The sequence below is a fragment of the Nomascus leucogenys genome, chromosome 2 (genome assembly GCF_006542625.1).
Source record: "Nomascus leucogenys isolate Asia chromosome 2, Asia_NLE_v1, whole genome shotgun sequence".
Lineage (NCBI taxonomy): Eukaryota > Metazoa > Chordata > Mammalia > Primates > Hylobatidae > Nomascus > Nomascus leucogenys.
Window position 1 is genome coordinate 74,914,989 of NC_044382.1, and position 12,285 is coordinate 74,927,273.

At 57.4% G+C, this 12,285-nt stretch overlaps 1 protein-coding gene across 3 annotated transcripts; it reads left to right on the forward strand.

The window, feature by feature from the left end:
- Positions 1–1,152: 1,152 nt before the first annotated feature.
- PRSS36 (serine protease 36) lies at positions 1,153–12,285 on the forward strand. Of its 3 annotated transcripts, none has more exons than XM_030823128.1 (15): positions 1,153–1,242; positions 1,511–1,546; positions 1,744–1,779; positions 2,007–2,169; positions 2,566–2,846; positions 5,571–5,737; positions 7,688–7,937; positions 8,054–8,183; positions 8,534–8,790; positions 8,883–9,046; positions 9,562–9,799; positions 9,912–10,053; positions 10,763–11,028; positions 11,105–11,226; positions 11,792–12,285. In XM_030823128.1, exons 1-15 carry the CDS (start codon positions 1,206–1,208, stop codon positions 12,068–12,070), a joined length of 2,568 nt encoding a protein of 855 aa, XP_030678988.1. In that variant the 5' UTR covers positions 1,153–1,205; the 3' UTR covers positions 12,071–12,285. The 3 variants fall into 3 exon arrangements, with proteins under 3 accessions (XP_030678988.1, XP_030678990.1, XP_030678991.1); XM_030823130.1 differs by having other exon boundaries at positions 1,181–1,242; positions 8,883–9,031; XM_030823131.1 differs by lacking the exon at positions 11,105–11,226 and having other exon boundaries at positions 1,181–1,242; positions 10,763–10,841.

Below are 12,285 nucleotides of genomic sequence, written 5' to 3' on the forward strand. Positions count from 1 at the left end.
CTGCTGGGATTACAGCCATGAGCCACCCGGCCTCTTTGGTTTCCTTTGACCCTGCCTACACTTCTATAAACAGTTTCTTCCTTAAACTCTCTTCAACTCCTCTTTGAAGAGCCCTATGTTTCTTTCTTCTTTTTCTTCTTCTTCTTTTTTTTTTTTTTGTTGTTGTTGTTGTTGAGACAGGGTCTCGCTTTGTCACCCAGGCTGGAGTGCAGTGGCACAATCATAGCTCACTACAACCTCAACCTCCCAGGTTCAAGCAATCCTCTCACCTCATCTCCCGAGTAGCTGGGATACAGGCGTGCACCACCACGCCCTGCAGTTCATAATTTTTGTATTTTTTAATTTTTTGTAGAGATGGGGTCTTGCTATGTTGCCCAGGCTGGTCTTGAACTCCTAGCCTCAAGTAATCCTCCCACCTCAGTCTCCCAGAGTGTTAGGATCACAGGAGTGAGCCACCGTGCTCGGCCAAGTCATATGTCCCTTAAACGGGCTCTTACTGATACACACCAAGAGGTTGGGTTACTTTCCCAAAGTCACACAGAGTAAGTGACAGGGCAGCTAAGAGCATTGTCACTGGGACATAGAGCAGGGTGGAGGCTTTTTCAGCCTCACCAGCCTGCCCAGCCCCCTCCCAGGGTCCCTATGCCCTGCCCAACCTGCTGGAATCTGTGATCCTTTTGTTGGGATGGGATTGAATTCCCTAGGGCTCCTGTCCTGGACCTGGCCAGCAGCTCCAGTAACCAGAGCTGCGTGAGAAGAAAAGGCCAAGCCACTGGGGCAGTTGCACCCCAAACAGAGGTGAGGTCTCCGATGAGTCATGCCCGTGAGGGGCCACTTCCCCTGTCCTAAGGGCCATTGCTCACCAAGGACCCAGAACACTGTCCTCCTCTTTGACCTTTGCCTACAGTGTTTTTCATCCCTCCCTCTCCCACCCAACAGGTGTCCAGGAGCTAGGACACCTGTCCCCCACCCCCACCCTGGGCCTCCAGAGACGTGAGATGTGCACAGGGCTCTGGGTGGGGACTTCAGGCTCCCCAGCTTCCCCCTTCCAGCCCCAGATCCTCTCAGATTCCCAGAGATGGGCTCCAGCCAGGGAGGGTGGGGCTGCCCCTGGGACCGTCAGGAGTCACGGGCTGCCTGGGCAGTGACAGAGCCCTGCAGGGAGCAGACCTTCACTTGGCTCTGCCTCCGCTGACTCTAGCGCCATGGCCCGGCACCTGCTCCTCCCCCTTGTGATTCTTGGTAACTTCGGGGGACAAGAGTGGCTGCAAAGGGCCTGAGTCCTGGCATCTGGGGGGCTGGAGAGCAGGACTCCTGGTTTCTGTGTGGGGAGCAGGAAGTCAGAGGGAAGGAAGTGAGGCAGCAGAGGGCAAGGGTGTATCAGAGGAGGGAGAGGGAGGCCTGGGTGCCCTGGAGAGATGGAGGCTAGGAGGCTGGAGGAGGGAGTCAGGGAGGGCACATACTGAGTGTGAGTCGCCAGCCTCTTCCCTGCCTGCCTCTGTCTTTCCAGTCATCAGTCCCATCCCAGGAGCCTTCCAGGACTCAGGTAAGGTAGCCGGACTGGGGGAAAGTCATGTGCAGAGGCAGAAAAGACCAGAGGACTGGCATGGGTGCTGGCAGGGGTTGCTGAACGGACAGGGAATTGGGAAGATAGGGTCAGGGGTTGGAGAGCAGGAAATGGGGCTGGGCAGTGCAGGCCTGGAAGTCACAAGTGTCCTCCTCTCTTTCCCCTCTGGCTCCCAGTTCTCAGTCCTACCCAGGAAGAACCTGAAGATCTGGGTAAGGAAGAGGCCTTGGCACCCTCAGACCTTAAAGGAGGCTAAGGCTGGTCAGGCCATGAGGGAGGTGGAGAAGACCAGAAATGTAGACAAGCCTGGGTCCTCTATGTTCTTTGTTCAGAGGGGCAAACTGAAGCGGGTGGAGGACGGGGCTTCGTCCTGAGTTACCTGGGCTCCTGGAGTGGGGAACCCGAGGGGGGCTTTGGCTTCCACGGCTCCCCGTTGCAGACTGCGGGCGCCCTGAGCCCTCGGCCCGCATCGTGGGGGGCTCAAACGCGCAGCCGGGCACCTGGCCTTGGCAAGTGAGCCTGCACCATGGAGGTGGCCACATCTGCGGGGGCTCCCTCATCGCCCCCTCCTGGGTCCTCTCCGCTGCTCACTGTTTCATGACGTGAGTATTCGCCCTGGCCCCGGCCCCTCTCCGCCAAAAGCCAGCCCCGCACCCGCAGTTGGTCCCCTCCTCCCGCCCCACTTCCGTCCTCAAGGATAATTTGGAGCCAAGCTGTCCCCAAACCGAGGTGCTATTCGAGGCATCATGGTTCCGAGTGGGGCAAGGCTGCCAGACTGGTCCCACCACTCCACTCAATATCCGGGTCTGAATCCCATCTTTCCAATGACCCCCCCACCACCAGCTCCAGATCGGATTTGCTCTTCCCCTTTGAGGAGTATCAGCACCAAATCTGGATCGGATAGCACCTGCCCCTCTGGCTCTGAGCCCTGCCCCCCCACGAGGGTCTGCCCCCTCCATAGGGTCAGCCTAACCTCCTACTGCCCGGGTCGAGCGCAGGAATGGGACGCTGGAGCCCGCGGCCGAGTGGTCGGTACTGCTGGGCGTGCACTCCCAGGACGGGCCCCTGGACGGCGCGCACACCCGCGCAGTGGCCGCCATCGTGGTGCCGGCCAACTACAGCCAAGTGGAGCTGGGCGCCGACCTGGCCCTGCTGCGCCTGGCCTCACCCGCCAGCCTGGGCCCCGCCGTGTGGCCTGTCTGCCTGCCCCGCGCCTCACACCGCTTCGTGCACGGCACCGCCTGCTGGGCCACCGGCTGGGGAGACGTCCAAGAGGCAGGTGAGTGGGACGGGACAAGAGGGGAGGGCCTCGGGGAGGGCGGGGCTTCGGGAGGTGAAGTTCTTAGGGCGGGGCCTCGGGAGGTGGGGCCACGGAGCGGAGCCTGGGGGGAGCCTTGGAGGGTAGGTTTCTGCGGGTTGGTAGATGAATCCCATATCGATCTCCATATAGCCTTCTCCCCCCAAGGATTCTCAGACTAACTACAGCCATTCCCTCCTCACCTTTCTTTCCAGTTTTTTCTTTCCTGGGTTTAGGCTCCGACTAGGGTTCCCATCCCAGCTCTACCATGTCAGACAAAGCACTTCATTCAGTACATTTCCTCCTCTGTAACACAAGGAAAATAGCCATGCCCACTTCAAGGGGTGGTTGGGTGGATTAAATGAGAAAATCCAAGGCCGGGCGTGGTGGCTCACGCTTGTAATCCCAGCACTTTGGGAGGCCGAGGCGGGCGGACCACGAGGTCAGGAGATCGAGACCACGGTGAAACCCCGTCTCTACTAAAAATACAAAAAATTAGCCGGGCGTGAAGGCGGGCTCCTGTAGTCCCAGCTACTCGGAGAGGCTGAGGCAGGAGAATGGCGTGAACCCGGGAGGCGGAGCTTGCAGTGAGCCGCAATCACGCCACTGCACTCCAGCCTGGGTGACAGAGCGAGACTCCGTCTCAAAAAAAAAAAAAAAAAAAAAAAAAAAAAAATCCATGTAAAGTTTATAGGACAGTGCCTGGCATAGCAATAACCAATGCACTTTAGATATTTCACCTCAGGTAATCTATAGTAAAGCACTACAGCATAAGGCTGGCCTATAATAGATGTTCAGCAAATGCCAGTCTGTGCCTCCCTCCCATCCACCTTCCTCCCATTCCATCCACCCCCACTCATCTCTCTACTCCCCACCTCCTCTCTTCTTCCTACCCACCATCATTCATTCAGTCATTCTTTCACTCAAGATATTTCTTGAGCACCTTCTACATGCCAGGCACCGTATTAGGCATTAGAGAGACACCAGTGAACATAAAAAGCCAAAATCCTGCCTTTTCAGAGTTTACATCCTAGCAGATAGACAAACAATAAATTCAATAAATAAGCACGCATTATATTAGAAAGTGGGGGGGGGGGGAAACAGACCAAATCTCCATCCCCATCATCCCCATCACCCAAGCTTTCCATGCTCCCAGGGCCCCTACAAATATCCACATCGGCCGTGGTCAGACCGGTGCCCATCCTGGGGGCTTTGGGAAGGTGCTACAGGGGAAGATGCCACAGCCTCTGCTGTGGAGGTCCCATCAAGGCAAGAGGTGATGAGGAAGCATCACTGTGAGCCCCAGGAAGTCTGTGTGAATGGGGCCAGGCCATCCTGACAATGGGCACCCAGAGAGGGAGATTTCTGCAGAGATTTTCGAAGAGAAGGTACACTGCAGGAAGACGGGGGAGATGAAGGCCACTCTGTGGACCCAGATAAGGCATGTTAGATGAAGAAGGGCCAGGATGCCAGGCTGGAGTGAGAGGGGTGCAGGCACCTGGGCTGCAAAGGCTGCTGAGGCCCGACCATGAAGACCTTAAGATCAGACTGAGGGCCAGAGCACCCCACCAGCTCCAGGGACGCCTAGGACAATCCCCAACTTCCCTGGTGAGCCCCAAGTACAGCTTCAGCCATCACCTGACCTCAAATTCTTTTTTTTTAATTAATTTTTTTTTTCTTTTTGAGGCGGAATTTCGCTCTTGTTGCCCGGGCTGGAGTGCAACGGCGCGATCTAGGCTCACTGCAACCTCCGCCTCCCAGGTTCAAGCAGATTCTACTGCCTCAATCTCCCAAGTAGCTGGGATTATAGGCACCCACCATCAAGCCCAGCTAATTTTTTGTATTTTTAGTAGAGACAGGGTTTCACCATGTTGGGCAGGCTGGTTTTGAACTCCTAACCTTAGGTGATCCACCTGCCTCGGCCTCCCAAAGTGCTGGTGTGAGCCACCGCGACTTTGACCTCAGATTCTGAGTGAGTTGGGGAAGGAGTTCTGTCTGTACTTCCCCCCACCCTCTAAGCCTTTCTGGATCCTGAAGCTGTTTCCATCAAAAGCAGGATGGGGCTGCGGCACCAGGTTTAGACAGTGCGATCCGTTTATTTTTCTTGGTGAGATCAGAACTGAACTTGCTTGAGTAACATTCCTCTTCATTACTGAAGTGAAGAGTGCATCAGAAGGCTGGGTCAGTTATCCAGGCCCAAAGCTATGCAGCCTCAACTAGGGTAGTTGTTTAGAATGCCAAGAAGTCACAAATGAGAGGTTTTCATGAACTGGGAACTGGCTGGAGGAGGGGAGTTGAGAGAGGAGACAGGGATGACACCCAGATTCCATGCTTGGCAACTCAGGACAGGACCATGTCAAGTCCGTATGGCATCTTTGTGAAAAGACGTCTCTGGACCAACACAACTCCACATGAGAGCTCAGAACTTAATGGTTTTAGTCCCTACATTGCATCCTTTGTTGCAGTGCACAACCTGCACAACCATGCATGGCAGCTTTCACTAGGAGCTTGATGGGACCATTCCTGAGATGAAAAAGTAGAAAGAACAGATAGAAGCAGGAGGAGATGTGGTGAATGTGGTGGGCTGAGAGGCCATGGGGCATCTAGCTGATGTCCAAGAAGCAGCCGCAGGGGGCAAACCTGAACCCTGGGAACTGGGGACACCATACCTGCCTCACAGCACCTGCTCTCTGGTTCTGCCCCCAGATCCTCTGCCTCTCCCCTGGGTGCTACAGGAAGTGGAGCTAAGGCTGCTGGGCGAGGCCACCTGTCAATGTCTCTACAGCCAGCCGGGTCCCTTCAACCTCACTCTCCAGATATTGCCAGGGATGCTGTGTGCTGGCTACCCAGAGGGCCGCAGGGACACCTGCCAGGTGAGGGAAGGCCCTGGCACCTGCCTGGCAGGGCCAGAGTCCTAACTGGTGACAAAAATGACATCTCTTCAAGCCTCATCTGCAAAAGGAGGGCAAGATTGCCAAGGGATGGGGTTGACGTGAAGTTTTTTGTTTGTGTATTTTGAGACAGAGCCTCACTTTGTTGCCCAGGCTGGACTGCAGTGGCGCAATCTCGGCTTACCGCAACCTCCCCCCGCTCCACCCCCACTGCTCAAGCGACTCCTGTGCTTCAGCTTCCCAAGTAGCTGAGATTACAGGCATGCACCACCACAGCCTGCTAATTTTGCATTCACTTGCGCCTGGCCAAGTGAATTTATTTATGTATTTATTTATTTATTTTATTTATTTATTTTTGAGACAGAGTTCCTTTTTTTTTTGAGACGGAGTCTTGCTCAATCGCCCAGGCTGGAGTGCAGTGGCACGATCTCAGCTCACTGCAACCTCCACCTCCCGGGTTCACGCTATTCTCCTGCCTCAGCCTCCGGAGTAGCTAGGACTACAGATGCCCGCCACGATGCCCGGCTAATTTTTTTTTTTTGTATTTTTAGTAGAGACGGGGTTTCACCATGTTAGCCAGGATGGTCTCGATCTCCTGACCTCGTGATCCACCCGCCTCAGCCTCCCAAAGTGCTGGGATTACAGGAGTGAGCCACCACGCCCAGCCAAGATGGAGTTTTGCTCTTGTTGCCCAGGCTAGAGTACAATGGCACAATCTCAGCTCACCACAACCTCTGCCTCCCGGGTTCAAGCAATTGTCCTGCTTCAGCCTCCCAAGTAGCTGGGATTACAGGCGTGTGCCACCACAGCCAGCTAATTTTGTATTTTTAGTAGAGATGGGGTTTCTCCATGTTGGTCAGGCTGGTCTCGAACTCCCAACCTCAGATGATCTGCCTGCCTCGGCCTCCCAAAGTTCTGAGATTACAGGCGTAAGCCACCATGCCCGGCTATTTATTTATTTATTGAGACAGAGTTTTGCTCTTGTTGCCCAGGCTGGAGTGCAATGGTACGATCTCGGCTCACTGCAAACTCCACCTCCCAGGTTCGAGCAATTCTCCTGGCTCACCCTCCCAAGTAGCTGGGATTATAGGCATGAGCCACCATGCCCAGCCAAGGCCAAGTGAATTTAAAAACAGCATAGCCAGGAGCAGTGACTCATGCCTGTAATCCCAGCTAATCAGAAAATTGAGGCGGGAGGATCACTTGAGCCCAGCAGTCTGAGACCAGCCTGAGCAACATAGTGATACCTCGTCTCAAAAAAAGAGAGGAACTGGCTGGGCACAGTGGCTCACGCCTGTAATCCCAGCACTTTAGGAGGCCTAGGCAGGCGGATCACTTGAGGTAGGGAGTTTGAGACCAGCCTGACCAACATGGCGAAAACCCATCTCTACTAAAAATACAAAAATTAGCCGGCTGTGGTGGTGTACACCTGTAGTCCCAGCTACTCGGGAAGCAGAGGCAGAATCACTTGAACCCGGGAAGCAGAGGTTGCAGTGGGCTGAGATTGCACCACTGCACTCCAGAGCAGTGTCCTGGGAGACAGAGCGAGATTCCGTCTCAAAAAAGAAAAGAAAGAAAGAAAAAGAAAGGAAAGGAAAGAAGGAAGGAAGGGAGGGAGGGGAATTATTTGAGCTAGTAACGACAAGAATCACTTGGCTCTGATGACAACTGCAGGATTATCTTGCGTGACCTTGAATGTACTCCTCTGGTGCTCTTGGCTCTGGCTGCCATAGGCCTTCTGCTTACAGGGTTTTCTTCTGTTTAGAGCCACAGGGAATGCAGAGGACAAGGCCCAGCCAAGGAGGGTTTCTAGGAGAAAGGAGAAGGTGGTGTATGTTGGGCCAAAAGGAGGTGCAGGACCTTTTCGAGGAGGCCAGTATAAACGGGTGGGTCCCTGGGCTGACGTCTTGACATGCAGTCATCTGTCACTAGGGTGACTCTGGGGGGCCCCTGGTCTGTGAGGAAGGCGGCCGCTGGTTCCAGGCGGGAATCACCAGCTTTGGCTTCGGCTGTGGACGGAGAAACCGCCCTGGAGTTTTCACTGCTGTGGCTACCTATGAGGCATGGATACGGGAACAGGTGATGGGTTCAGAGCCTGGGCCTGCCTTTCCCACCCAGCCCCAGAAGACCCAGTCAGATCCCCAGGAGCCCAGGGAGGAGAACTGCACCATTGCCCTGCCTGGTGAGTGGGCGGCACCCCTGGATGTGAGCGGGACATGGGAGAGTGAGTTGGGATGGAGACTGCTGAGAGTGATTGGGGTGCAGGAGGCCCAGTGACCCAGGCCTCTCACCCCTCAGAGTGCGGGAAGGCCCGGCGGCCAGGGGCCTGGCCCTGGGAGGCCCAGGTGATAGTGCCAGGATCCAGACCCTGCCATGGGGCGCTGGTGTCTGAAAGCTGGGTCTTGGCACCTGCCAGCTGCTTTCTGGAGTGAGTGAAAATCTACGTTTCAAGCCGATCCTTGCCCCTCCCTACATCAGCCTGAGACACCATCTATTTGGCCCCAGCCCCTCCCCAGGGAGTGGGGGAGGGGGGCGGGGTCCCATTCGGAGGTGTAGGATCCAGCACAAAAAGAGGGGTCCTGGCCTGGCAGGGGTGGGTAGAGCCATGGTAGAAGTTCGATCCCGGAGGCGAGGGTGTGAGTGAGCCGTTGGAATGGGGGTGGCGTAGGGATCCCGCCAGGATGCAGGATCCTCGCCTGGCAAGTCTAAGCCAGGGGTGCGAGGTTTCCAGCCACGTGTGCGGGATCCGGCCCACGTCCCTCGCCCCCCATCCCGCAGCCCGAGCAGCTCCGACAGCCCGCCCCGCGACCTCGACGCCTGGCGCGTGCTGCTGCCCTCGCGCCCGCGCGCGGAGCGGGTGGCGCGCCTGGTGCAGCACGAGAACGCCTCGTGGGACAACGCCTCGGACCTGGCGCTGCTGCAGCTGCGCACGCCCGTGAACCTGAGCGCAGCTCCGCTGCCCGTGTGCCTACCCCACCCAGAACACTACTTCCTGCCCGGGAGCCGCTGCCGCCTGGCCCGCTGGGGCCGCGGGGGTGAGCTGGGGCCCGGCGCTGGGCCGGGCGGCACCGGGCGGTGCAGGGGCCGTCTGGGCCACAACGCGGGCTCCCTGCCTTTTCCCTTCCAGAACCCGCGTTTGGCCCAGGCGCTCTGCTGGAGGCGGAGCTGTTAGGCGGCTGGTGGTGCCACTGCCTGTACGGCCGCCAGTGGGCGGCAGTGCCGCTGCCGGGAGACCCGCCGCACGCGCTCTGCCCTGCCTACCAGGTGGAGGAGGAGGTGGGCAGCTGCTGGGTAAGCGGCAGGGGCGGGGCCTGAGGAACGCGGGTCCGAGAGGGCTCTAGGAAGAGGGCGGGGCCTGTGGAAGGCAAGTCCAAGTGGGCTCTAGGGAGAGAGCGGGACCTTCGGAAGGCGGGTCCGAGTGGGCTCTAGGGAGGGAGCGGGGCCTGGGGAAGGCGGGTCCGAGTGGGCTCTAGGAAGGGGCGGGGCTTGCGGAACTGGGAATGGGGCGGAGCCGGGGTGGAAGCGGGGCCAGAAGGAGCTGGGGGCGGGGCCTGCCCCTGGAGAACTTTTGGGAGGGAGCTGAGGCGGGCTCTGAGCCGGTGCTATTGTTTCTATCTCGGATTTAAGGAGAATCCTAAAGTGAGGGCTGAATTCTTACACAAATTAGTATTTGGAGTCTGATTTGGAGAAGGTGGAACTTGATATTTCCGCAAATGGGAAAATCTGGAGTCCTGGAAAGCCCCAGGAGCTCTGATATTCTCTGCACACACGCAGAGGCAAGTAACACACGCACTTTGTTGCTGCAGAATGACTCGCGTTGGAGCCTTTTGTGCCGGGAGGAGGGGACCTGGTTTCTGGCTGGAATCAGAGACTTCCCCAGTGGCTGTCTACGTCCCCGAGCCTTCTTCCCTCTGCAGACCCATGGCCCATGGATCAGCCATGTGACTCGGGGAGCCTACCTGGAGGACCAGCTAGCCTGGGATTGGGGCCCTGATGGGGAGGAGACTGAGACACAGACTTGTCCCCCACACACAGAGCATGGTGGTGAGCAGGACGCTTTTGGGCCCTAGGGGCTCCTGGGGGTGCACAGACCCATGGCAGGGGCTCAGGGGTCAGCCATGGGGCCCCAACTGAGGTGGCCACCTCCTCTCCCTAGCCTGTGGCCTGCGGCCGGAGGCTGCTCCAGTGCGGGTCCTGTGGCCCTGGCTAGCAGAGGTGCATGTGGCTGGTGATCGAGTCTGCACTGGGATCCTCCTGGCCCCAGGCTGGGTCCTGGCAGCCACTCACTGTGTCCTCAGGTGGGTCTCACTCGTCTCCTAGGCGAGAGGCGGGAGGGGAGAATGGAACACAGCCAAAGACTTGTTTTTGTTGTTTGTTTGTTTGTTTGTTTAAAAAAAATTAACAATGAGATCTTGCTGTGTTGCCCAGGCCAGCCTCAAGCAATCCTCCTGCCTTGGCCAACGTACTAGGATTACAGCATGAGCCACTGTGCCTCGCCCAAAGGACTCTTAAAATAGTGGGATAGTCTCCTTTGAGCATCTTACAGCTGGGCGCAATGGCTCACGCCTGTAATCCTAGCACTTGGGGAGGCCGAGGCGGGCAGATCACGAGGTCAGGAGTTCAAGACCAGCCTGGCCAACATGGTGAAACCCCTCTACTAAAAATACAAAAATTGGCCAGGGGTGGTGGCAGGCGCCTGTAACCCCAGCTACTTGGGAGACTGAGGCAGAAGAATCGCTTGAACCCGGGGGGGCAGAGGTTGCAGTGAGCCAAGATTGCACCACTGCACTCCAGCCTGAGCGACAGAGCAAGACTCTGTCTGGGGTGGGGCATGAGGGAAGAATCTTACAGCACTGGGAGATGTTTTGATCTAGAAGGGAGATTTGGAAGGAGGGATGATGAAGGAGTGAGTGGCATGACCCCAGAGAGTCATCCTTCCCCTGGGCTGGGAAGGACTTTGCCAGCAATGGGAGGAGCAGAAGGTGACATTGGGCCTTGTTCCAACAGGCCAGGCTCTACAACAGTGCCTTACATTGAAGTGTTTCTGGGCCGGGCAGGGGCCAGCTCCCTCCCACAGGGCCACCAGGTATCCCGCTTGGTCATCAGCATCCGGCTGCCCCGGCACCTGGGACTCAGGCCCCCCCTGGCCCTCCTGGAGCTGAGCTCCCGGGTGGAGCCCTCCCCATCAGCCCTGCCCATCTGTCTCCACCCCGCGGGTGTCCCCCCGGGGGCCAGCTGCTGGGTGTTGGGCTGGAAAGAACCCCAGGACCGAGGTGAGACGCCTGGGTCACGGGAATGAGGAGTGGCTGGAGGCCAGAGCCCTGGAACAACTTTGTCTCCTCTCCCCAGTCCCTGTGGCTGCCGCTGTCTCCATCTTGACACAACAAATCTGCCACTGCCTCTATCAAGGCATCCTGCCCCCTGGAACCCTCTGTGTCCTGTATGCAGAGGAGCAAGAGAACAGGTGTGAGGTACAGGGGCCTGGGCGTCCTGGAGTAGGCAGGGGAGAGGCAGTGTTGGAGTACTGTACCCTAGAGAGAGAGCAGGATTGGAATTTTTTTTTTTTTTTTTTTGAGACTGAGTCTCGCTCTGTCACCCAGGCTGGAGTGCAGTGGCATGATCTTGGCTCACTGCAACCTCCACCTCCCGGGTTCAAGCGATTCTCCTGCCTCAGCCTCCCTAGTAGCTGGGATTACAAGCATGCACCACCACACCTGGTTAATTTTTGTATTTTTAGTAGAGACGGGGTTTCACCATGTTGGCCAAGCTGGACTCAAACTCCTCACCTCAAATGATCTGCCCACCTTGGCTTCCCAAAGGGTTGGGATTACAGGCGTGAGCCACTGCGCCTGGCCAGGATTGGAATTACTGGGTATTTGGCCCCAAATGGGACCCTAGCTGGACCCTGGAGAGAAACCAGGGACCTGGATGTCTAGGGATGCAGACCAGAGTGCTTCATGGCCAGACCCTGGGGAAAGGGGGAGGGGACCAAGAGGAAGGGCAGCAGACCCACGTGGCCTCGTTCCAACTCTGCAGATGACCTCAGCACCGCCCCTCCTGTGCCAGACGACGGAAGGCTCCTGGGTCCTCGTGGGCATGGCTGTTCAAGGGAGCCGGGAGCTGTTTGCTGCCATTGGTCCTGAAGAGGCCTGGATCTCCCAGACAGTGGGAGAGGCCCACTTTCTGCCCCCCAGTGGCTCCCCACACTGGCCCACTGGAGGCAGCAACCTCTGTCCCCCAGAACTGGCCAAGGCCTCGGGATCCCTGTGTGCAGTCCACTTCCTGCTCCTGCTGACTCTCCTGATCCAGAGCTGAGGGGCTAGGGTCCCAGCGCCACTTCCTCCTTCTCTGCCCTCTACTTCCCGCCCAGTGGGGCTGGAATGTGGCCCAGCCGGCTGGAACCTCAAGGGCCCCACCCACCGAGATTGCAGCGGCTCTGGCTAATTGGGCCTCAGTGCCCGGGCTATTTTGAACCCAGGAATCCTTGGGGGTGGTGGGAGGAGCGGACAATAAAGGTGTAAACACAGGTA

What these genes read in the sequence shown, in the direction of transcription:
- PRSS36 (XM_030823128.1), top strand. Translation starts at nt 1,206, where the DNA reads ATGGCCCGGCACCTGCTCCTCCCCCTTGTGATTCTTG. An exon ending in GGGAGACGTCCAAGAGGCAG is followed by an intron (nt 2,847 to 5,570) that starts GTGAGTGGGACG and finishes TTCTGCCCCCAG; the next exon opens with ATCCTCTGCCTCTCCCCTGG. An exon ending in GAAAGAACCCCAGGACCGAG is followed by an intron (nt 11,029 to 11,104) that starts GTGAGACGCCTG and finishes TCCTCTCCCCAG; the next exon opens with TCCCTGTGGCTGCCGCTGTC.